At 32.0% G+C, this 26,937-nt stretch overlaps 2 protein-coding genes across 9 annotated transcripts; one reads left to right on the forward strand and one right to left on the reverse strand.

Annotated features, from left to right (window-relative positions):
• The first annotated feature begins 1,361 nt into the window (after positions 1-1,361).
• On the forward strand, positions 1,362-14,181 carry LOC106075172 (core histone macro-H2A.1-like). Of its 2 annotated transcripts, none has more exons than XM_013236103.2 (8): positions 1,362-1,689; positions 2,957-3,063; positions 3,708-3,938; positions 5,304-5,375; positions 5,478-5,568; positions 7,813-7,902; positions 11,449-11,623; positions 12,429-14,181. In XM_013236103.2, the coding sequence occupies exons 1-8, from the start codon at positions 1,518-1,520 to the stop codon at positions 12,589-12,591; spliced, it is 1,101 nt and encodes a 366-aa protein (XP_013091557.1). In that variant the 5' UTR covers positions 1,362-1,517; the 3' UTR covers positions 12,592-14,181. The 2 variants fall into 2 exon arrangements, with proteins under 2 accessions (XP_013091557.1, XP_013091556.1); XM_013236102.2 differs by lacking the exon at positions 11,449-11,623 and adding an exon at positions 11,066-11,240 and having other exon boundaries at positions 1,363-1,689.
• Positions 14,182-15,428: 1,247 nt separating this feature from the next.
• LOC106075170 (folliculin-like) lies at positions 15,429-26,847 on the reverse strand. Of its 7 annotated transcripts, none has more exons than XM_013236097.2 (11): positions 26,777-26,847; positions 24,605-24,924; positions 24,288-24,425; positions 23,447-23,659; positions 21,683-21,953; positions 20,868-21,049; positions 18,874-18,987; positions 18,308-18,614; positions 16,933-17,035; positions 16,773-16,848; positions 15,429-15,778 (listed from the first exon to the last, which is right to left on the reverse strand). In XM_013236097.2, exons 2-11 carry the CDS (start codon positions 24,824-24,826, stop codon positions 15,665-15,667), a joined length of 1,740 nt encoding a protein of 579 aa, XP_013091551.2. In that variant the 5' UTR covers positions 24,827-24,924; positions 26,777-26,847; the 3' UTR covers positions 15,429-15,664. The 7 variants fall into 7 exon arrangements, with proteins under 7 accessions (XP_013091551.2, XP_013091550.2, XP_055876226.1 ...); XM_013236096.2 differs by having other exon boundaries at positions 26,699-26,834; XM_056020251.1 differs by lacking the exon at positions 26,777-26,847 and adding an exon at positions 26,519-26,599.
• Positions 26,848-26,937: the final 90 nt, after the last annotated feature.

A 26,937-nucleotide genomic window follows, 5' to 3' on the forward strand; every position in this document is an offset into this window, starting at 1 on the left:
ATACCAAACAAAAGGAGTAACATTAAGATTTCTACATGTCAAGAGAACATTATGAGAAGGAAAGAAAAACGTCAGATGAGTGTTAAAACATCTTATGATAAGAGGTCAAGAAATTTAAGTCAGCTGAGAACTGGACAGATTGTCTATTTCCAATCTCCTAATGACCCTACATGGAGACGTGGAAGAATCCAGTCTCAAGTCAATCAGAGAGCTTACATTATTCGGGGTGACAATGGTGCAGTGTACCAAAGAAACAGAGTGCATATCAACCCGAACAGAGAAACAGAAGAAGATATATTTCCCGATACTGACGACAACTTACTGGACAATAGAACTCATAATCAACACATTCGCCACTCATCAACTCATCAACTCATCATTCCCTGCGACCAAGGGATCAGTTGAAGAAACCGACAAGATTCAATGACTATGCAATGTCTTAATGAACTATTGAATGTTGATGTTTAAATGTGATATGTTTCATATTCATTGAAGCGTATACATGTATGTTATGTTTTGTTGTTTATATTGTTGTGGTTTTGTTTTATTTTTTTTATGATACCTTCCCGAAATGTTTTTTTTATATTTTTTTTTAAAGAAAAGGGGATGTTGATATGGTGCGCAAAGGTGCACGCGTTCAATATAATAAAGTATCATTCTCCGCCATGACACTAATGGTTGTTGTTTGTTTATTGCTGACTGTGAACCTAGATCATAATTAACAGTGTTGATCTTCCATTTATTGAGCTAATTAAGGCAAGGTCATCTGCATACATGCTGCTTTTAATTTTTTCTAGGTAAGTTTTAGTTTTGATCGTTTATGAATATTAGGAAGAGTGCCAGATTGTCTTCTGCGGAAATCTAATGTTCCGCGAGGCCTGAACTGGTGTTCCACGAGCTATTGGAGCAATCAACTAGAAGCCACCACGTAAATTAGTCTCTAAAAAAGATAATAAAAAAATAAGCAATTGTGTTCCACTAAATATTCAGAATTTGCGAAGTGTTCGGTAAAGGAAAAAGTTTGGGAAGCACTGATAGCGCAAAATCAAATGAACACAGAAGTCCTAAATCCTAGTCTACTGGTAGATCTATATGCTTAAAAACATTATTTTATGAATTAAATTACATTCTCTGAATCGGTTGATAATCGGTAAAATATTTTGGTTAAAACTATGAAACAAATTTGAATAGAAAAAAAAAATTTTTGTACCTTGAATTAAAAAAAAATGTAAAAATGGTAAATAAGTAGACTCTATACTAGATTTAGATATCTGGATACTAGATCTAGATGTGATCTAGATACGTCATTTTTTAGTTTGTTTGCTTCGCGGAGACGTATCCAAGTAAAATTTGTGTGACCTGATTTGATTGCTGTTACTGAAAGTGGGCTGGGTTGACCCAGAGACCGTAACACACTAAAAATCTATCTGTCTAGTCTATCTAGACTCGTTTCTTATTTTCTTTCTTTAATTTTGGCATAGAGATCTAGCTCTAAATCTTAATATAAACTTACAAAAATGTCAGCCAGAGGGGGAAAAAAGAAGCAAAAAGTTTTGTCTCGATCAGCACGAGCAGGTGTATTATTTCCAGTTGCCCGAATGCTAAGGTATTTACGAAAAGACACACATCACCTTCGTATCGGAGCCGGTTCACCAGTTTACATGGCTGCAGTCATTGAATACCTTGTTGGTTTGTAACAATTTATAGATATAGACTCTAAGTCTAATTGAAATCAAAGTGATTGTAAACTAGATATATCTAGAATCTAATTATAATAAATGGGAAATCGACTGCATTATAAACAAATATAATCTTAGTCTAGTATTTAGACTAGTCTAGAATAGTCTAGATATCTAGCTAGATCTAGAATTTGTCTAGTCTAGTAAACTCTAGTATCTACTTTCTAGATCTACTATAGTCTATATAGTATAGAGTATAGACTATAGTAGTACTAATAGTAGGTGATAGACTCTAGATCTATATCTAGATGTACTATATACTTTAATGTCTTTAATACTTATAATATAGATCTAGATAATCAGTAGATATAGATCTAGACTACTAATAGTAATAGGCTAAAAGTAAAAGTAATTAATACTTATAGATCTAATTATAATATAGATCTAGATATAGACTACTAATAGGCTAAAAGTTAATCATAATCATATTCATAATGCCAAATTATTTTAACATAAACTTAAATTCTTAAAATTGAAAATGTAGTTATTCTTTTTAGTGTTAGATATACTATATAGACTTAATTATTAATAGTTATAGAGTCTAATAATAGTAATATCCAGACACAGACACAGACAGATCTTGTCTATAGTTCTAGATCTTAACTAGATCATACTAGATGTCTAAATCACTATATTATATATTATATGATAATCATAAGTTAGTATAATATAAATATTATTATAAAGTCTAGATCTATGAACAAGTATTTTTAAAGTCTAATGCACTTAAATAAAAATGTAACCTTTCTCCAAGTGGAAACTAACAAATTCAGTATTACATCATTCAGTAAGTTAAAGTTAACCATAACTACTATACTTCTAACTCAGTTTTATTCTGCATAGTTTCAATTGCAGTAAATATAATGAGTCAGTAAATATTAGGTATTGTCTTTGATTTTCATTTTTCTTTTTCAGAAAAAAAATATATATCCATAACATTGAATAGCTATTTTTCCATTTATATAATATATTATAGGGAAGAATTTTTATGTGCATGACAATATCCATATAGTCTAGGTCATTTACATTTTATGGATTTGTTTCAATTTCAATTTTTAGTTTTTTTGACTGACCAGATAATGTTATGGTTCTTAGATCTTAAGTGTTGCTGTCTTGAAAATAAACATAGCACACTAATTTACAATTTTGTTTTAGATAAATAAATATAATATATATACATGTTCATATTTATACCATTATGTACACGATCATTTTAGCTGAGATTCTAGAATTGGCAGGCAATGCAGCAAAAGAGTTCAAAAGGGGACGAATCACACCTCGTCATATTTTGCTTGCTATAGCAAATGATGATGAGCTACATCAGGTAATAGTTTTGGGGTAGCTTGTGCTGAAAACACTGTCAAATGTATGTACCCCTTGAAGGATTTAAATATCTATTTTTTTAATATTTTTTTTCTAACAGTACTTTGAAAAAACAAACGAAAATAAGTTTTGTACCTACACTTCTAAATATGTATTAATAACTAGTTTTTTTTACTGTGTATTCAATTTTTCAATTCTGATACATCACTGACATCTAGTTTGAAATTCCTAGACAAACTAACTTGATACTATGTATCTGACTATTTCAACCAAGCTAATGTCAACAGGAATATTTTGCTAGTCTTAGTGTTGTTGTTTTTTAAATTAAATAAGACTCAAGGCTTTCCTTCCATGTCAAGTGCTTGAAGATGCATGAAGATATACATTTTTTTAATGTTTTAAACAACAACATGAAGTCCTTCATATCTGATTATTAATAGCAATCCCTTGATAAGCAAAAGGGATAATATATGTGGCTGTAAACATTTAGAATGTACCTGTAGATTTTCTCATTGGTATAGTAGTGATATGAAGAATGTAAAAGCTGTTTAAAATGTTTTTTCTGTTGAATTGAATACATAGGACATTATTTCTAATGCATACAAAACACAGGAACAATAGAACTTCATTTTTTTTCTCCTATAGCTTCTGAAACATGTCACAATAGCTCAAGGTGGGGTTGTTCCCAAAATTCATGCAGCTCTGATAGGCCCCTCTAGAGGTAAACATTCAGCTGTATCTACATCACCCTCAGCTTCTGGTGTCAGTTCACCATCAAAACTAAAGGCAGCCACAAAAGCTATAGCTAAAAAGATTAAAGCCTCAACTTCGCCTGTCGTCAATAATGTCTCTGTATTTAAAGGAAAGCCTAAGAAGGTAAATAGAATAATAATGTGTTGTATTTAACATAGTGATTTATACAGGTGTTTGATGGCTACTGAAATATTATAATTTAAGGTGTTTCAATATAATTAAATGCCTTGTAAAAGTGTTTCAAGGTTAGCATGAAAAATATTGAAATACAATTTCCTTATTTGTCTTTGCTGAATGTATTCACAGTAATTTTATTTTAGTTTGTAATAATTTTAGATTTGCCTTAAAACATTTCAAGGATCGTTTGTGTCTAGTTTTTAAAAATTCAAATACAGTTGGGGATCTGTATTTTAGGTGTATTTGATAGAATTTAGATAGAGACCATCCCAACAAAAACTATCTTAATACATCAAAAAAAATACACAAAGCAAAGAACACTAACTAAAAATTATGTATGAGCAAAGTAAAAATCCTAAGATGATCAAGTTGATGTGTAAACTAAAAAAAAAAAGAACACCAATAATTAGAGCACTAGTTTCAATAGAAATTTGACAAAAGAAGCAAATGTAATAGAGTTTCAGTTTGAAACCTAGAAACACACACACTCATATGTTAACTTTCAAGGCCATCAGGAATGCTGGGCTTTGTCATCCTGCTTTTCTCTACTGATACACTGAAAGAAATAAAAATTTACATAGTAATGACTCAACAACATGCAGTGAAAAAAAAATGAAAGTCACACAGAGCATCAGATGTAATGACCTTCACTGACTTGCAAAGAGCTCTGGATGCAATTACAAGTAGCACTTCATGTAGCCCCTTTCCTACTCACAAAATGTCTACATAAATAGTTAATACATTGCATACCACATAATAACTAATGTAAAGATGATGTATTGTTACAATGTATTTTAAATACATAATTCAATAGACATATAAGGAATTGATAAACATCTTTGAAGCAACCACAATGATACCTAAGCTACAAAACTTTAGAAGTAATCATAAGCAACTACTATAAAAATGAGCTAAAAATGGCTGAGCCTAAGAAGCAAAGGTCTAGCACCCAATCTATCTGATTATTAATCAATCTTCTTATTTCTAATGAGAACAGAACACACTGTTTTGAATTTCTATCTAATCAAATTAGACTGTAAACAGCTGTCTAACTGTAGAATATGTTCCCACCCATATGAATAAATTCAAATTACCCTATCATCTCATTAGTCAAGCTTAGTTAACAGGCGCTTTGGTATTGGATAGGTAAAAGAACATACAGACTACACAGGAGCTTACATTTCTTGAGTTAACAGATTTCAAGCAATGGATGCATATTCCAGTATTGGTCTAAGGTTAAATGGCATGTTAGTCTTATAATTTTATATATATTTAATATTTAACATGAAAAGGATTTTTTCTTTCATTTAGGCTGATTCCATTCCTGATGGAAGTGGTGGTTTTTTGACTCTATCAGAGAAGAAACTGTTCCTAGGGCAAAAGGTACATTTGAAAATGCAGAAAATTAATAAAACAATCAAGAGTTTCAAAAGAAGATAAGATAATATATATAAGATATATATATATATATATTTATATTTTTAGCTTACAGTGATGCAGGGTGATATTGTCAAAATGGTAGCTGATGCAATAGTTCATCCAACAAATTCAACTTACCATTTAGGCGGTGAAGTAGGTAAGTTATTTTATCCATCACCAATCACATTAATGTTGGTTAAGATAGTTTTCTCCTGAAATTGTTTTCATCTTAAATATGAAAATTAGTAGTTAGATTCATTTTTTATTATGGCTGATAAATAAAAAAGTTTCCAAATGAGCAATGAGTTAAAAAAAAAAAAGCTTTGACGTTTTTGAAATTTATTGTGTGAAATAGCAGTGGTGACCTCAATGAAATATTAAAGAGTTTGAAAAAAATTGTAGTCTTATACCTGGACTGGTATTTAGTGTAGTCTGGGTGTTTCCTCAGGCTTTTTAAAAATATATAAATATATAGTCCCCGCATTTTAAGGGAGTTTTCGGTCTTGGCAATTTTCTCCAATACTGACATAAAAGGAAACATCTAGGTCTGAAGACTGTAACCGGAATATCCATGGGACAAGGTGGGGTTGGCCAATGGTCCATTCTCCGCCATCCATAGAGCTCTCCAAATGGAACTTTTCTGCAGTAGAAAGCTTAAAGTGGACTGTGCCCTGGGTATGCCTGTGGAATCGTCACACCCTGGATCCAGGCCCCTTCACGATATCACATTCACCAGATCCAGAAAAAAAAACACTTCATGATGGATTTATATCTAGTATTAGAATGTAGTGAGACAAGGACCTCCGTCTGGTGTAGTGCAATCCAGAACTCCGTCAAAAAGCACCTAGAAGGGGGGAAGGTCCACTATTATTCACTTAGTGAAATGCAAGTGGAAAGGCAGTGGGGTTATTTATTTCTCTTGGTCATTTCCAAGCCCCGATACCCACACGGGGGAGTATCGCCACAGAGTGGAGGTTTGGAGTCAGAGTTTTCCTTCTCCTAGATGGGTTGCGTTAATTAGGCTGACGTACACCATCAACACGAAGCTAAACTGGTTTTGAGGCGCCAGTGTTCCGCCTTTCATCCCTTCTCCTGTCAGTTTGTAAGAACAGGTTCCGCCGGATTTTTGAGAAAATCACACGTGAAGGCCAGGAGCTGGATTTGACTGTCAGAGGCATTTAGAGACGCAAGCCATGGGAGCATTTCTTGGAAAGTGGATGCTTATCCCCACTTTCACCCCCGGCATTGACAGTCCTTTGGAACCCAGATAGACCTGTTAACTACCTCAACTCAACAATCACAAAGAGGAGTGGATCAACCAATGGGCATCAGGAAACACAGGCAGAGCCATGTACAGAGAAATGACTACGCCTAACAAACTGGACAGTATTAACTTCCTCCCCCGCAAAGAACTATCTACAATCTTCCAACTAAGAACAGGACACACACCACTATTAAATTACCACCTGAACAAAATAAACTCCACACAACTACCCCGCAGACACTGCGCCCACCCCTTTAAAACCGTAAACCATATCCTCTTTGAATGCCCCTCCCTAATCCACCTTAGGCAGACCCTACTTCCACTACAGCCCAACATAACCAACACCCTGTACGGCAGTGCTGAACAACTGAAGAGAACAGCACACTTTTTTTCCTTGGCACAGCTGCAAAAGAGCTCACAGCTCAGCAGCAATAAAGCTGGCTAGAAGAAGAAGAAGAATACCTGGACTGGTACATGTTACATCTAGTATTATTTTACCCAGCACCACTAAAAAACTATTACATACATTTCATTATAAAAAAATCCCTTACTTCATTTTGAAAGAAGGTAGCTAAAAATTAAAATTAATAATTAGTCATGGGATAGCAATATATTTGAACCCACTATAACCAAAATGATTATACGGAACCTGAATGAACATTCAGGTAAAAAATTATTTGTCTTAAAGTTTTGAGGCTACAAAAAAATAAAAAAAAATAAAAAAATAGAAATATTATAACAGATGTTTCTGTCCCATTTGTTTTTCCACATTTCTTCTGAGTAAGGATAGTTAATACAAAACTATATCAGTAGTCAAATTAATCAAAATCGTGTTCATTACTACTACAATAATTCTATTTGCCTGATTTCTAAAAGTGAGAGGACCAAGCTTAAAATTCACAGCATCACATTAAGCAAAGTTGACAGTTTGTCAGCGCTATACATGTTAAGAACAATTTTCTTGTGTTATGTTCATTTTACATTAGAAGTCATCTAGGCTATGAATAAAATACAATACAAACTCATTTGTTGTATAAGTAGCTAAGTATCTTTTGATAACAAATGTCAAAATATTTTTAAAATTTAAATAGGAACATTTACATTAATTAAGCTACATTTTTTTCTTTCTTTGTAAAGGTCAAGCCATATTAAAAGCAGGAGGCAAAGAATTTCAACAAGAAATCGATTCTCTATTGAAAAATCAGGGATCCATCGCAACAGCTGAAGGTGAGTAAATATATATATATACTAAACTTGTCAGGTGTTGTACTGAGTTGTCTAGTTAATCAGTCTCAAACAGTGCTCAACGTAAAGTTTACTTTTATTTATTGAATAATCTAGTCAATATATGAAATTGAAGTAAGAAGATGTTTGTTTTAAATAAATTACATGAATACATAAGTCATATGGAGATCAAGCCTGTTAAAGACTGAAGGGAAAGTTAGGACCTGATGAGAAAAATAAAATTGGTAGTTGAACTGATTTTAAGCCTTAAAGTTGGCTAGAATTTGAACATATAGAGACATAGCCATAGTTCAGACTTATATTTAGATATGCTTGACTGGGAAGCAGATTAATCAGTGTTGCAGTGATGTGTTGATATAAAGTGGTGTTAAAATATTCTAAAGTTTCTTTAAAATGTCTTCATTTGTTTTATAGCTCTAGAGCAGTGGTCTTCAACCTTTTTTGGCCTACTGCCCCCTCTAAGAAAAACACTTATAAAGAAGTGTGAGAAGGCAAATTTGAACAAAATGTCATTTATTTATTAATTTTTATGCTGTCAATAACACACCAAAGGTGATCTTCTTTGGCGAGCTTAGAGGAGGACGGGCAAATCAGAGGTTCCACCCGTAAGCGCTATAAAAATCAAATCAGGCGCCACTTTGCCCTCACTGTCATAGAGCAAAGTACTAGGCAGCATTCTCTGGCAGCAGATGGCCTCTGAGAGAGACAGTTAGAGAGCTCTCACAAAACTGCGGGACAAACATTTGATACTCAAACAAATGAGCCATGAGACAGGCGCAAATGATGGAAAGAAAACTTAAACACACCGCCAGCAGACAATGGCTTTGTCTGCATAAAATTCTGGAAAATATATGCAGGTCGCAAATGGGTTTTGCGCAGTTATGTGAAACAATGCACGCAGCCTTAATCTTCGGAATCAAAGACATTGCCATTTTTATCATTATACAAAAATTATGTCAAATAATTGTGTGATTACACACAAAAATTAATCTCATTGTCATGACTTTCTTTCAAAACCTAAGAAAAGTCCCTTTTTAAATTATTGAATATTAGCGCCTACTTTTTTTAGGTTTAATTGTAAATTTAGATTTATTTTTAAATATAAACAATATTATTGCTGAATTCACTACAAAATGAAAATAAGCTAATGGGAACCTTGTGCCTCATGCAGTCTGCCTCTTATGTTAACATTCTTTTTACTGAAGACATAATTTTGTAAATCTATTTTTTCCTGCAACTCAATTTGAACATCAGTAACAGATGTTTAATAATTGTCATTTATATATTTTTTAAATTTACATCCCAGAAGCGAATTGTAATTTCTTCATAGAGCGTTGTTATGTAAATTGCATAGATATCGATGTCCTTGCATAGTAATTCATTTGTCAACAAACAAGTTATGTGAGATTGTAAAACTCTTTAAAATAGATGTAACATCTGGATAAAAGAAAAAATGTTATAATCAAAGAAAGTCTATTTCTTTCCTTGCTTGGTTTCATTAATTTGCGTTAGATGCCTACAATGTAAAACATTTTTTTTTAGCCTGCTTTAAGTTATTGCCTACCCTTGAATCTTCCTGTTTCTCAAAACAAAATATTCAAAAATTGTATCCTTTTGAAATGCCTTGAACTTCAGTTTACAACAAGAGTCTAACATCTTTCTCATCATTTGTTTCACAAAACTGTTGAAAGATGCGCTTAATTTCGGCACCGGTTTGTATTTTTATTTACAATTTTTATATTTAGATTCAAATAGAAATGAAATTGCAAGCTAAACTTTTATTAAGATGTTGCCTGTGTATCATAACTTTTTAAGTGAATAGTGGATAGATCTGTTCTTTATTCTATATTACCTATGAAGCCATTGTAGCGTCCAACCACTGATGGTTCCCTGTATGTCGTCATAAGCTACATAACTAGACAATTTTGAAATATTTCATCACTAACAAAAGAAAATCTTTTTCGTAACATTTGCTTTGAAAAATTAACATTTTAGTTTTAATCAGTTTTCAAACAATATCATATGACTTTAAAAAAAAGCTATGCATTTTTCTAAGAGGCCACTAAAACATATCCTGATTTGCCGGTTTGTTTAAATATTGTTTGAAAGTAGATTTTTGTAATTGCTCATGAATATTTTAAAATTATTTTTGGATATTGCTATATTTATATGTTCATGAAGCCGAATTGGTTTCATAACCTCATCAGAAAATGCCGTCATTCAAAGTAGAACATTGGAATATTTTTTATATAGTGGCAATTCACTAAAACTATTAACAATAGGGAGTTTTCATAACAACACTTTGTCAATGTTTTTTGTTTAAAGAAAAGGTTAAATTATTCGATTTGAATGTTAGCTTTTACGTTTTTTTTCAATTAACATTTACATATCAATATATTAACATATGTTGATAAAATTAACTATAGTCTAAAAGGCGTATTACCTAGTTTGTTTATATAATCATGAATGTTTATGCACGCAAGATCTAAGGACACTAGATACCAACCGATTACAGCAACGAAGTAAGAATTTAAAAATAGAAAATGGGATTCCCAAACTCAATTTCTAACGTTTCTGTTCTTAAATTAGAATCAAGCTAACTATAATTTGTCTATATTTAGTTTGCCAACTTTAATTTTGAAGAATTTTTTTGTTTTGTTTCAGTACACCTTTAGTTTCTTCTTCCCCCCGTTATGCCCAGTGCCCCCCTTACCGCCTCTTTGGCTCCCAGCGCCTCCCAAAATCACAAAAATGCCCCCCAGTGGAGCGATAGTGCCCCCATTGAAGACCACTGCTCTAGAGATATTATTTAATAGTTTGATGAGAACACTAGTTAGCACAGGGATCAATATTTATTTATTTGTATACTTACTTACTTATAGCTTACCTTCTTTAATATTATATTAAACAAAAAAATATCAAAAACTAGATTTTACTTCCATAACAAGAAGACATATTCAAAGGACAATCAAACCTCATTATATCAAACCTATGGCATAGATTAGATGTTCAAGATGGAGCAATTTGTAACAAAATCCCCAGCCAAGTTTCATATAATGAGGTTTTAACTCATGAACTTTCAAACATTAGATGTTTTTAGTTACTGCTTGTGGCTTGCCAAATCTAATAGAACACAATGTTTCAGCTGCCATTTGTCCTGGCCACAAGTTTTCAGCCAAATTTGTGATTCATGTAAACAGTCCAACTTGGGGAGAAAACAACTCCCAACAAAACCTGGACAAGGCAGTGAAAAATGTCCTCAAGCTGGCTGATGATAAACAGCTGAAGAGTTTAGCTATACCTTCTATAAGCAGTGGGAAGTAAGTGGGGTAGACACATTTGTCTGGTGAACTTATCAACAATGGAAATGGGAAAAAAAATGTGTTCTTATGTTCATCTGGGTCAGAAGTTTTCCCATTGTTAAATACAGTTCAACAGTACAAACTTGATTGAATGCATGTCTCTTAGCACATATTTTTGTTTTCTCTCTTCTCTCCCCTCTACCTTGTTGGATCCTCTCAAAACTAGCTACCATTTGTCCTGCCCATAATGTCCCAGCCAAATTTGTTATCAACTGTAATGGGCCTACTTGGAAGACTGACAATGCTCAGGCACTACTAGATAAGTCCATCAAGAGCTGTCTTCAAATAGCAAATGAGAAAGGGCTTAAGAGTGTGGCCATTCCTTCACTTGGGAGTGGCCGGTAAGCTTGACAGTTTTGCTTATTTATGTCTTAAGAAAGTTGCAAATGCTGGGATTTATGAAATGGACAAAATGATGGGATTTATTCTTTGAATGATTTTTTAAAAATATAACTAAATGGATTGTGATTTAAAACAGCTTTGAAATTCTACTAGCCTATAATTTAAATAGTATATTAGAAATAGTTTTGTCTTGATTGTAAAGTGTTCAAGAAATTATTATATTTTTCTTCCAATATAATAGAATATTTTAGAAATAAAAAATTCTGAAAATAAATATCAAAATTGTGTAATAAATAAAAAAAAAAAGGTGCATGGTGTGGTGGCTGAGTGGTAAAGCACTTGGCTTCCAAACTGGGGGTTCCTGGCTCAAATTCTGGTGAAGACTGGGATTTTTAATTTGGGATCTTATGGGCACCTCTGAGTCCACCCAACTAAATGGGTTACTGAAAGTAAAGGAGGTTGGTCCTTGTGCTGGTCACATGACACCCTTGTTAACCTTGGACCACTAAAATAGATGACCATTACATTATCATCCCTATAGATTGTTAGTTCTGAAAGGGGAACTTTACTTTTTTGCTTCACTTCAAATATATATGTATATATTTACTTTATATTGTTGCAACATAAAAAAATAAATATACTGGATAAATTGAAATGTTAAAAGCATTAATGAAAAGTTATATTTATACATTTTTACCATAAAATAAAATGTTTCATTTTAATTCAAGTGATAGCCTAAAGCTACTGTGTATAAACTTAGATCAAATCATTATGTCATATGTTTTCATTTTGTTTTTCTTCCAGTGCTGGCTTCCCAAAACAAACAGCAGCTCAAATCATCCTAGCCTCTATCAGAGATTATTTCTCCAATGCTAAAACAACATCCCTTAAACAGATCTACTTTGTACTCTTTGATGCTGAAAGTGTGAATGTCTACACCACAGAACTAGCTCGTCTTGATGGCTGATTACATCATCTCCGCTGTTATTCCTCTTCCTAGTGTTCCTCGCTGTGTTTTTTTCGTTGTTGTTGTTAATATGTAGAAGAAAAATCCATTTCAAAGTGTAAGCAACTTGTTCTTATGATGGATGCAGGAAAATTATGTGACTGAGATGTTCATTAGTTGCAGGAAAAGTCAGATGAAACCAATGTAGAATGATAGTGTAATCCTTCCATCTATGTTGCTCTGCCTTAAAGAGAGACTTGTACATTGATAACGCACAATATTGACACATTATGACCACACAATATTGTTTAAGACCATGGCAGATTAGTTAAACATTAGATTTTTTTTGGCAACTAATTCAATCTTTGACCATATATCATCCTGGTGAGCAAAAACTGCCATTATTTGTAATATTTTTAACAAATTTTACATTTGCACCAAAACTTATACTTATTATTGTTTTTGTTTTGTAGTTTTTTTTTTGTTTTTTTCTTACTTGTGTTACTGGTATACCTTGTAACACAACTTTCCAATATATTAAAGAAGGGGGCATAATTTCATATATATATATATATATTTCATTAGTACTTTGTTGTCATACAAATAGAAAGCTTAGTGAATGTAGTGAGGTTATTATTTAGCTGTTGATGTTTTCAAGATGTTTGTAAGTTTCTGAGATAGTGATATGAATGGCATAATGATCTTATAGGCAGCAAAGTGTTAAAATAAACAAACAAACAACCCCTTGATTATTATAAATATCTACAACTTTCATTCCCATTGTCCATTTTAATCATATACTATGATTATCTGAGTTCATTCAATGTCTTATAATGTTTATGCAAGAAGAGTGAGTTTTGTCAGTACTATGATAAAATTATGTACTATATAAATAATGAAGTGGATATGAAATTCAGCATTCAGCTCACTCCTAGGTATATACCTTGCCTAAAAATGTATATTAAAGCTAAAATAAGTTTATTGAAAATAAGTTTATTGAGCAGGCATTAAATATGAAGGAAATATGCCTAGGCAATCTGTAGAGTTATAATGTTCTAAATTTCATGCTTTTCTGGATAACATAAACACAGGCAGAACAAATAATTGATTACATATATATATATATGCTTATGTATACCTACCTAGCCTACATACCTCTTTGATATACACCAAAGACGTTCATACAAACTGATGTGATCAGATAGACAATTTTGTTTTCAATGCTTGGCACATTTAATTTGCATTACTTAGTTGCTTGTGTACATGTTAGCATTAGTTGGGGGGGAAATGTGAATGTGCATTGTAAATGTGTGCATATGAACAGCAGTATAAACAGAGACAAAATGTCATGTTTTATATGTTTTATTGGTTAACATTAATTACAAAATGAATGTATTTTGTTTGAATTGTGATCCACTATTGTCTTATAAATTAGTTTCATGTGATTGGTATATTTTTCATTTCTACACAAAACATTTGCCATTTTTTTATTTTCATCTTTTTTTGTGATTTCTTGTTGATAAATGTAGAAACTTTCTGGATCCCCAGAAAGTTTCTTGGGCTGTGTCACTTTTGCTTATCAGTAATAAAGATTTTTTTTTTCAATTTCTACTGATGATTTTTTTCTTTTTACATTTAATGATTGTTCAGCCATACAAAAAACAAAACAACTTGGTAGTAAGATGATGTCTGCTCTCTCTGGCAGGCCCAAGTATGCAATGCTGTGAATCAGTATTTACTATCACCACTGAAGTACCTTAGCAAGGATCTATCTCATGCTGCACCATAATGATGATTCAAATACAATTTTCTTTAATAACAACATAAATGAAAATGTTAATTAAAAAGATAAGTAGTCATAATGGTAGGCATGACAGTGTCAATATTGAGAAATCATGATCTTTGATTTTAAAATCTGTTAAGATATGGAAAAAAATGTGCAGACATTTGTGTAGTTATGAAGAATCAGTTACATACTGTGACTGGCAATCAAGTCATCTGCTATGGGCAGGGGTAAGATATTTTTCTGTTTCATCATATCTTCAATAAAGACATCTTTAGTAGCTGTAGCTTTATTTGGAAGAACATTCAATATTATTTTCCCACTCTATACTTGCCAATTTATTGCTGTGAGCTGAAAGCCTCATTGCTTTAGTAAAATTCCCCTTTAAGACCTTGATCTATAAGGCAGATGATGTTAAGGCATCGGTTTCTTTGGCCAATGGTTAATGTGCACAAGGACTAACCACTTTTACTTTCCCCAACTAAAATCAGGTACCCATAAGAGTTAGGTGAACTCAAGGGCACCCTAAAAATCCAGAAATTCAAAATACCAGTCTTCGCCAAGATTTGAAACTAGGATGCCAAGCACTTAACCACTCAGCCACCACGCCCCCCCCCCCCTCTATTTGCTCTAGTAGTGAATACTAATCACTGATTCACTAGTTGTATAACACAATACCTTAAGACAAATGAACACACATAGGAAGATAAATGACTATTTGGAAATGATACATCATCACATACACTTTCTAATTTGTGTTGCATTATATTAATATTATTCAGAAGGCTAAAAATAATCTTTTAAAATTAAAAAAAAACTTTTGGGGCACCATGACATTTTTGCCATCACAGAGAAGGTACAAGTCATTGATCACAATAACAGACAAAACGAATAAAATTCAATTTTCCGTTGTAAAATTCACATGTGGTATGAATGTATATTTTATTTGCTATTAATGTGAAGTTTTAATATGTGTAATGCAGAGTCATAGACGTCCTCAAAGATAATAAAAGTATATTATTTTCATTATTATTATATACATTTTAGGACAGTTGAGAAAAATTCAAATTCATAATAAATCATAATTTTAAGTTTTATCTTTATTTCATTGAAAGTGTAACAACTCAACAAATGTTTGCATCAAACAATAAATTATATAGAAATAATAATATATTAACTTTGTATTTACAAGTGAACACTGTAATGACAATAGAAATGAAAACTAAAATCATGTAAATTACATATCCACTAGTAAGTTTTTCATTGATTGTACTGATACATTTGTTAGCCAAGTTCTAAAAACACTTTGAACTATGACTTGTAGCTATGGGAGGAAGTGGAGAGAATGTGCTGTCTGTACTGCATACTGAGGCCTGTGATCCAAAACTTAAGTAACTGTTTATCTTCTTCTCTAGCTCCAACAATCTAATGGAGAAACAAATGTAGGCACAGTAGTACAAATGAGAGAACTGATGAAATCAATACATACACATTAAGATTACAGAAGGTATTCATGTTAAATTTAAAAAAAATTTCCTTTAAACTTTGGAGCCTATTGTGTTTTGAACATTTATGCCCACCCTAAAGAAATATATTGGTTGTACAGTCTAACTAAAGATGAATGATTAAATGTAAAAATAAAAAATTCCATCTCTTGGAAATTTATTGGAATAATAACAATGACTTAGCGCTGAGGTTTTTGTGAAAACTGTGTTAAAAATGAAAACTATAAATTATAGATGCAAAAAAATAATGATCGTATCAGTAGCTAGGGGTAGAAGTGATTCAAATGTCAGTTATCTTAGTAGAAGTGATTCAAATGTCAGTTATCTTAGTAGAAGTGATTCAAATGTCAGTTATCTTAGTAGAAGTGATTCAAATGTCAGTTATCTTAGTAGAAGTGATTCAAATGTCAGTATCTTAGTAGAAGTGATTCAAATGTCAGTTATCTAAGTAGAAGTGATTCAAATGTCAGTATCTTAGTAGAAGTGATTCAAATGTCAGTTATCTTAGTAGAAGTGATTCAAATGTCAGTATCTTAAAGTTTGAAGAGTGATAACAAAACAGTTAAATGCAGGTATTGTACAGAGTCATGTTTAAAAAATGTTTTTTATCATTAACACTCTATAACAGATGATGGAAAATCAAACTGAGAAATATGAACTAGAATGCCAAATGCTAATGCAGTAACTAGCTAGCTGCCACACTAAAGGCATTCAAAAGTAGTCACTGAAACAAAGACTAGAAAAATGTTACTTGGAATGAAAGCAAGGCTAAAAAAATATCTTGAACAACAGACCAGTACTTCATTTCCACAAAAGACCTTGTTGATATCCAAAAATCTACTCCTCTATGTACAAATACATACTCAAATACCCTCCTCTATGTACAAATACATACTCAAATAAAATGAAGTTACCTGTAATAATTTTTTAGTTTCTTCTTCATTTCTGTTTCCTCCGGCTTTAGTAAATTTAAAAAGAACTTTGACTTTGCTGAAAAAAAAATCATTAAAAAAGGTTACAGATGAAAGAAATTATTACCAACTTTAATGAACAAACTCTTAGATATCTACTTACTTCATCCATTCTTCTTTTAGACATGTAAATACTGCATTGACTACTTCTGAGCTTAAATTTTTGTTTTGTAAAGCCATCAACATTCTGGTCAGGACTGTGGGCACTGAAAAGAATAAAAATAAGAAGTTTTAAACAAAACGTTATTTACTTTAAATCTTTATCAAAAAACAATTAAAAAAAAAACTAAATTATAGTATAGCCTAAAATAGGAATTTAAGTCAATGAATAGGACTCCACATTATCTTCAGATTTCCTTCGTCTAGACATAAGTCAAGGCATTCTCTCTAGTATAATGCATCACAAATCAATAAATGGGTGTGATAATTTAATAGCAGTTTTGTCAACTAGCTTCTTAACAATTAAATAGATTTTCATGGATTTTATAAACAATTTTAAAGCTATACTCTCATTCTATGGGAAATTTTTAGCTTTAAGTTTGCTGCCAAAGTCAGGTTTTTTATGATTTTTACAATAGCCGCTCATTTTTTCTCAGATACTTAATCCACATCATGCTCTATTACAAATTTAATTACATGACTGATCAAAACTAAACTTTATATAAGCTTTGTTTTTTTAAAAAGTATTTTTTTTTATTTTGCTTCTTTATTACTCATTAGAACTGCTGTTTTTCATTCTATTGGCAAGAAAAAAATGGTGCCCTATATGTACAAGAGGGTTTGGTTTTATATTAAGATAACTAACTGTATATCTATTATTCTTCCCACCTTTTACCAAGTGTACTTGCTAGGCATTTGAAATAATTAATTTTTGGGTGTGATATTTCTATAGGTTCTATAAATAAGACTTTGAACCATCGCTGTATCCTATTCAAATGTGATATGTTGATGTTTTTGATGCAATATTAAAGTATTAGCAAATAGTTTCTATTACAAGACTTTCATGGAGTCAATCAACATATATTACTTTACCTGATTTCTTTTTTTTTTTAGGTCACAAACAAAATTATATTAGAAATTATTAGGAGGTAATTGTAGCTTGAGTTGGGTTAAACTACTTAGATACATGATAAGATAGCAAGGATTAAGGCAATAATTAAGGGATCCACTAAGAAATTAATCAGTTGCTTGCCTAGTTGTTGATTGCTTATATTTGGTAGAAGCCACATGACATCACTGTTATGTGACAATAGGACAACATAAACAGCTCCCAATTATGTGAATAAACTGTAATCCCTATCAGCAAGGTCTTTACAAGTGTGTTTAGCTTATATGTTTGTATTTACAATTTAGAACCAATGCAGCCTGAATTTCTACTAATTAGCAGCCATATAACCTTTTATTCTGAAGTAAAAGTGATGTTTCACAAAAATAAAATATAAGATGCCAAAGAAAGTTGAAAAAAAAATGCTAACAACCTCTCGGGGGAAGTGTTACAGTGCTGGACATTTTGAATTGGAAATCATCCAGCCTGGTATCCCCATCAAAATCTGGGTCACTAGCATCAGACTCAGGGCCACTCCAACTATTCAGTGGTGTTTCAACCTCTTTCAAAGGCAGTATGTTCAGTTTAGGCAGAATCTCAATATGAACAAATAGTTCAGATGAGGTCACATGTTGAGACAGTTGCACTTCCGGAGACAATCCTAGAAAATTACATTTCCACGACTCTTCATATTTATTGCTGTAAGGTATCACTCGACAACATCCTTTAGGGAGGAAACTCTGAAACATAACCAATGTATACTTTCTAGAAGTTTTTTTAAACCAGTGATTGTCAGTGGAGTATGCTATATAGTGATGAAATCTTGCAGTTATCAAAGTAGTTCATGTTACACAGCAATAGAACAGTGCATATATTTTTAAGTTTTTAAGTCGTAACAATAAACACTTACACATTATTAGAAGAATACAGTTTAAGAAGGAAACAAAATGTTGACAAACTTGTAAAGAGAGTAGACAATAAATTATTCATAATGAATACCTTTAATGTTTCCAAAATAGATTTGACTAGAGGGCGCTGTTGACCACTGACAATCACTTGGTTACCAACAACAACATGGTGTGCCAGTGACAGAAAGTTTGAACTTTCCAGTATCTGGAATTTAAAAACTGATCCTTTTAGCATGTGTTTATTTTAAATCAAATTGTAATTGAATATTTCAGCATGTTTTTGTTTAAAATCTAATTGTAGTCGACTCTTTAGCACATGTTTTTATTTAGTTTACATTAAGGTGCACATTTACTGAAATGGTTTGAGAAAAACAAAAAATGACAAAAACTGACGATGTACTTACAAATATTTGAAGAGAAGGCTAAACAGGTCAAACTCATGTTAAGACTTTATTTGCTTAAATGTAACTTTTGAACAAATTTGTTCTAAATCAAGTAAAAACTATTTAATTCAAAAATTATGTAATTCCTTTTCTACATTTATATGCATCTATCTGAAAATGTAATATTTAGTAAACACTTAATATTTTAAAGGTTAATATCATTTTACCATTTTCACTAAAATGTACCAAACATGAATATCATAGATGGATCAGAAATGGTGCGAAAAAAGGAAATGAGTAAAGATAATTTTCAGTTTTTATATAAATATTACGTCTCTATCCCACAAAACTTTTAACTTTACAAAATAAATTGGTCAAATAAGCAGCTGAGGAATTCCAGCTCCTGATGCCTCAGCGTAGCACCTGCGTTGGAAATGTCTGCCCGGGGAAGCGGATAGGTTGAGAATTAAAGCGCATTAAGCCTCCAGTAGGCTACCACAGTTATGATCTAGCTAGTGTCCAATCCATTGCACCATTCCCCAGAGGGATCCATACAGGCAGTGAATCCCCCCCCCACACACACACACTTGGAACACAATGGTACAGTATAGGAATGTAAAGAGTACCCTTGTTGGCTCAGCCTACAGCCTCTCATGGGCTCAAAGGACTGTGATTCATGAACAGACATGCCATTAAATGTTAATGGGGGCCTTCAGACAGGAGGGTCAGTGTAGAGCCAATCCTTCATCCTGGCCAAGGGATAAAATTCTTTCCTGGGTCAAAGGTTCACAAAAGGGATTTATCTCTAACCTTTTTGGACATCTCAATGAGGCCTAACAAGCATAAATATATATAAAAAAGTAAAAGAAAACAACCAATTACAAAGCTGCAAATGGGGCACTAACAACATGCATTTTTGCAGTAATCATAAAATGTCAGAAAAAATAACATTATTAATTATTATTGAGAAAAAATAAACAAAATGCAAGATATCTCATATATAAAGTAAAATATACAGATTTTGTGTAGCTTATAGCAATCAACAATTTTTTAAAAATCTATCTTAATATTTAGAACCATCAGCACTCAGGACCTTAAATTTTAACAAGCTTTTCAATTAAGTTCCCCTTTGAGAAGTTGTGATTTATAGGGCATTTGATGTAAAGATCATATGTTTCTCTGGCCCATGGTTAATGAGGGTTTGATGTGGTCAGTAAAATGACCAACCGCCTTTACTTTTCCCCAACTAATGTCAGGTACTCATTAGATCTGGGTGGACTCATAGGCACCCCTAAAGATCCTGAAATTAAAAAATCCCATTCACCAGGATTTGAATCCAGGAACCCTTAGTTCGAAAGCTTTACCACTCAGCCACTGTGTCTCCAACAAGATTTTACTTCACTAGTAGCAACTTGAATTTACTTTACTTTTCCCCAACTAATGTCAGGTACTCATTAGATCTGGGTGGACTCATAGGCACCCCTAAAGATCCTGAAATTAAAAAATCCCATTCACCAGGATTTGAATCCAGGAACCCTTAGTTCGAAAGCTTTACCACTCAGCCACTGTGTCTCCAACAAGATTTTACTTCACTAGTAGCAACTTGAATTTGTCGTTCTTAGAATAATATGGCACATCATTTACTTCTGCTAGTTTTAAATAAAACAAAGCTGAGAAACAATAAATTAAAAGAAACACAAACCTTTCTAAGATGTCTGAGATTTTTGACAACTGGAGCTAAAGGATCCTCCACCTCTGTTTCACAAATAGTGTGATCCAACTCCTTATCTTCCATGGGTCTCATCTCTGATTCTTTTTGCTCATGAGGTGAATCAAAGTCATCAGCCTTACGAGTGAACAGCTTTATAAAACCTTCTTCAGTCTCTGAAGTAAAAATAAAGATTTGTAATAGCAATAAATTATTGTATAAAAATCTAGCTGAGTTTGAAACACTATTTGTAATTCAATGTTTAGGGGAAAAAAGTTGATTCCTTGATTGTATCCCTAGATAGTAAAGGAAAAAATCTATGTCCTGGTAATAAGAAACTTTATTGGAAGATGGCCACAAAATATATTTATTGACTTTGATCCTGTAATCCCATTATTGAAATCAATTTATTCATTTATTCTGTACAAGATGTCTTCCTATATAGTCACACAAACATATATACTTTTCAAAGTGAAAAAAAAAAAGTGAGTACTGAAAAAACTGGATATAAAGAGAATACTTATTTTAATGGTCCTGAATGTTTTCAAGTAATTACAAGGTTACTAAAAAATAAATTGCTTACATGAATACAACATTTTTTTTATCTTCAGTACTTTGAACAGAAACAGTGGAGAAGTAAGATTTGTAAACAAAATTGTGGTCACGCATTTTAAAATCAAAATACCCTTCATCCAGAAGAATGGACAGGAGATAAATGTTTGAAAATGTTTCTTTTTTTTTAATCTGTACATAACAAATGGATGGAAAAGGAAGTTTCAATTGTTTTAAATTATAAAAAAAAAAGGTACCTTCTTGTTTTTCCATGTCAATAATTGTATCTTCTGTAGGCGGAGCTTCTAACAGTGTTTCTGTGATCCGATTGCCACATGCTTTTAATATCCACAGAAAGGCAACATGAAGCATGCGGAATACACTTTTGTCACCTGTCAGTTCCTGCAGTGAACGTGCAGGCTTGTTACCTCCCCTTTGTTTGATGAAATTGTTTGGATCTACAACAGCTCCCAACCTTAGTGGTCTCTGAGGACATTTGGCTTCCTCTTGATCAAAGACTTTTGAAGCCTGGGTCAAGACAAGACAAGATGAGACTAGACTATAACAATAGGTGTGAGGTTGAAAACTAAGTGTACTTATTTTATTAAATAAACAAGGTTACAAAAGACAGTTTGTGTGGAAACACAAACTCAAAATCGGCCCCCGAAGCGGTCCACCCAGGCAGGCTTCAATATTTTCAGAAAGAACATCCGAATGAAATTATATCAATGACAAATGAGAGATAAGAATGGAGAAAGAAGGTTAACAGATCAGTGTAGTGCCCCAACGGTCCCGCAGATCAAAGGAAAGGTGAAAGTGAATGTAAAGTTAGATGTGAACCTGGCCTAACTAGTTCCCCTTTCAGACCTTGTGGTCTATAGGGCAGATATGTAAAGTTCATCTGTTTTTGTGGCCTACGGTTAACGAGGGTGTCATGTAGCCAGCACAACGACCAACCGCCTTTACTTTTCCCCAACTAATGTCAGGTACCCATTAGAGCTGTGTGGACTCAGACGCACCCAAAGATTCCAAAGTTGAAAATCCCAGTCTTCACCTGGATTCAAACCCGGGACCCCCGGTTCGGAAGCCAAGCGCTTTACCGCTCAGCCACCGCGCCTCCCCTGGCCTAACTGATGTCTAATAATTGATGTAATTGTTTTGAAAAGGCTCATACTCTTATTTGAATCCTCACAAAAAAAAAAAAAAAAAATTTCCGCAATTAAAAAAAAGTTCAGGAAAATGAGGTTTACAAGATTACTATTAGTTTTAAATTAGGTCTAACTTATAATGCATACTAATTAGCTTTTTCTCTTTAAAAAACTGCTTGCATAACTGATTTAAAAAATTTGATTTTTCTCTTTCAGAAAAAAAAAAAGTAGCTGTTGCATCAGAACTTTGAATGGTCTAAAATATTGTGATGTCGGATTTTCAATATCTTTTCTAGTTTACGAGATCTAAACTGGACGGACGGACGGACATTTCGCACAAAATTAATAGCGTCTTTTCCCCTTTCGAGGGCCGCTAAAAATAAACCACACATTACATTATATGGTTATCCACAGAAATAATCTACATATTTTGAATAAAGTTAATACCACTATGAAAACTATAGTATCTGAGGTAAAAGGTAAAAGACAATGCTGTATGGCCAGCCTAATAGCCAGCAGGCTTTACTTTCTTAAACATACTTTTTTTGTCATACCTAATTTTATTTTTTGTTTTACATTTTACAAGAGAGGTCTCACACAAACACATATATCTATATATATTACTGGATAATGTTTTATTTGAATTATTGTGGAAGATTTTTTTTTCAAGTTTCAAATACACACCAGTCCTGTAAAGTAGGATATACCTAAGCAAATACAAATAATATTTTGAACAGATCTTCCAGATACCTTATTAAATAGCCCACTCTTCCTCCTTTTCTACCAGAATCTTTTCGAAAATAATTCATATTTAAGTCAAGTGTACAAGTTCAAAGTACAGTCATTTTGATTTTTTTTTTTTCAAAGACCAACCTTTTTTTGCAGATTTTCAATAACTATTCGAAGATGCGGAACCAAAAACGGCCATGAATTTAGAAGGTAGATTTTGTCCATCATAACTATAAGGATGGAGTACCACCTGTGCATTCCTCTTGCCTGGTTGTCTGGGATGTAAAATGTATAACTTAGAACATGACCACACTGTTTGTCTCCAAAAAATATTGGTCCTTCTCTTCCAGGACAAACCTTAGATACAAAAAAGAAAACAAAAATCAACCTACATGTATCATAACTTAAACCACAAAAATAAACTACCATTTCTCTTCCAGCAAAATGATAAATCTCCATTAGGTTAGTGGGCTGGAATTTTAAATACAAGCCTTCTGAAGACCCTCTCACATTTTCTCTTTGCCATAATGCTTTGCTTGTAGAACCCAGCTATTTTTTTTTTAATGTTGAGTTCTTTTTTTTTAAATCTTGATATTTTATTCAAGATATGAAGTGTATTAGAAATGAACATGATTTTCTAAGAAAGTTCTTATGTAAAGAACTAGCACTGTGTATTTTTTTTTGTGTGAAGACACCATAATGAAATGATAGTATTACTGCCCTTTGGCAAACTTCAGAAGAAATAAAAAGGTAACAAAACTTTTAATGTAGGCAAAATTGAAAAAAAAAAAAAGATCCAAAACAGGCAAAGATGATAGGATAGAGTTTGCCTATTTTTTTAACAAGTGTCTGTCAAAGTTTGATATGTTTTCAATCTCTAAACTGTTACTGGGATAACCACAATGGATATTCTATGTCTCATCATGTGGTTACTTAGGAGAAATAAATGAGTCTTTCAATCATATATTTATTTTTATGAAATTACCTCTGAACTTAGACTGCGGATGCAAGCCTGCCTAATCCTAGCAAAAACTTCTGGGTTGTAAGGTTGCTGAGTACTGACATAACTAACTTGAGCATCTTCATCTGTACTGACATAACCAGTTTGAACTGATTTACATCCCTGAAAAGGAAGATAATTAGAAAAATAAACAAATTAATAATTATTATCTAAATTATCCCCCAAACTATGAAACAATCTAAATAAAATATCAAGAAAAAAAATATATTTTTTTTTTAACTTAATCCTTAAAGTCTATATATTTTATGTCAATATATTACTTTATACTGTCAAAATCTTACTTCACACTGATCTTTAGATCCTGTTGAAAATATTGGGGTTGAATGAGCATCTGCGCTGGGATTTGGAGCCACAGAGACAGACTTCAGTCTGTGAGCAATATTGGTTTCCAGATCATCCCCATATAAATTTCTAGGCTCTTGTGGCCGGAATGGTTGGGTACAAAATAAGATTTTTGGGCCATGTAGTTCACAGAAGTGACACAATGATATTATTGCATTCATTTCCTATGTCATAATGTAAAAGGCCAAATGAATTCAAAATGATAATTTAAATGTTAATACGATTTCTTTCAGCAGAATCTAATGGAAAACTTTATTATCTGGGGAAAAAAAAATTTGATCTAAATATTTCATATTTTAATCACACAATAGTATGAAATTAAACACATAAACATATTAAAATATACTTTGTAAAAAGACAATACCTCTAATATTAAACTTAAAATAATAAAATAATTAAAAAATATTTGATTCAATATGTATGGGTATTGAGCCTGTGACACCTTCAAATGCTTGAATGTACGATTTTTCTGATTCGCTAAGAAGGCAAGGCATACTTGTGCGATTATTTATTGGTGTATATATGTTCATTATATGGACATCTAGATATAACACTAGACCTGAAGTTTTGATTTAGAAATCTTTTAAGATCCAGTCTTAGTCTAGTCACTAGTCTACTTCTAGATCTAAAAGTAATCATTATTAGAAATAATATTAGATTTACATACAAATATTGACTAATTCTAATGATAGGCCTTTAAATCTCGACTTAAAAGAATACATGCAAAATTTTCCTGAACATTAATTTATTATACTCTTGAATCAATAATGAATAATGCCTTACATTCAGAAACTCTCAAACGCGATAGTCCTTGTCCTTTCAAAACTGATAATGGATCTAGACCTAGATTTAGTCTCTATCCAAATTTACATTTATTTATTTTTTACTTTGAAAAATTATAACAGTCAAACTAGAGTTTTACCCATGTGACCAATGAGCTAGTAATTCTTTTCTCAGTAATATACATCAACTGTTAAATTTCTAGGAAAATCATTAGAGCCGTTTTTTATATCAGCTGTCCAGGTTCCTGATTATACTATATAGATAGGAGGTTCCTTGAAGTTCTGACTTGAATAGAGTGAGATTTTGTAAAAATGGTTTCTCAAATTGTTACTACTAATACTACGCTAATGATAAATGATAGCCTATAAGATAAGTTAAGTTAGTATAAGTATAAGCCTATGCCTATACTACTACACTACAGATAGTGGGTCAGATAGATAAAAATACAATTAAAGTCAATGACAATGTAATAAATGTAAATCTAGACTAATTCTAGACTGTAGAATAGAATTCATTCATTAAAATTAAAGACAATAATCATTAATGCTGACATAGAATAATAATTTTATAGAAATATTAAACTAAACTTTAACTAATCTAAGTTATGATTATGATAATCATCATTATAATAATTATTATTAGATCTAGATCTATATATATATATATAATCATGATTGATGTATTGTAATATATAGATTCTCTCTATATATTTTTATATTATTATTTAATAATTTAATATTTAGATTCTATATATAATATACTATAGACTTAGATGACTTAGTCAAAGTTACTGACTTAGTAAGACTTAGTTTAGTTACTAGATCTAATTAACTAATAAGTTAGTTTAGTAATAGTAGTAAGTAGTTACAACTTATATCTACAAAATTAGTCTACAGTAATGAGTAAGTCTACAGCACAGGTACACTACATCACACTGTCACTGACCGTGACCACAGGCTACAATATTGCGGCTACAGTGTACATCAGTACAATTAATACTAGGTAAATACTATATACTATATTAACAAAATTAGAAAATACATGATACATGATCAATACATTTTACATGCTTTATGTTTATTTAGGCTTTACTTTAGCCTTTACTATTCTAGATCTATCATCTACTACTGACAGTCTACTTATTCTACTGTTACTGTTTACTGTATGTTATGATAGTATTATATATATAGTATGTACTAGTCTACAAACATTAACATAGATCTAGATCTATCTAATAGTCTATCTTATACTTTTATATAAAAAAAAATCTAGATCTAAATAGATCTAGTCTAGAATCTATCGTGTATGATACTACTCAGACTCATTACTACTGTAGTGTATTGTAACTGTATTGTCTATATCAGTATCGAGTGTATGAAATCCAAAGGTAATGTTTATAACTAACAATCATGTGACTCTTACAATCCCTAACCTATATCTATGATTCAAATCTTTCTATGATCCAAATCTATGTTTACTTTTTTTCACT

The sequence above is a fragment of the Biomphalaria glabrata genome, chromosome 2 (assembly GCF_947242115.1).
Source record: "Biomphalaria glabrata chromosome 2, xgBioGlab47.1, whole genome shotgun sequence".
In the NCBI taxonomy this organism is placed as follows: Eukaryota; Metazoa; Mollusca; class Gastropoda; family Planorbidae; genus Biomphalaria; species Biomphalaria glabrata.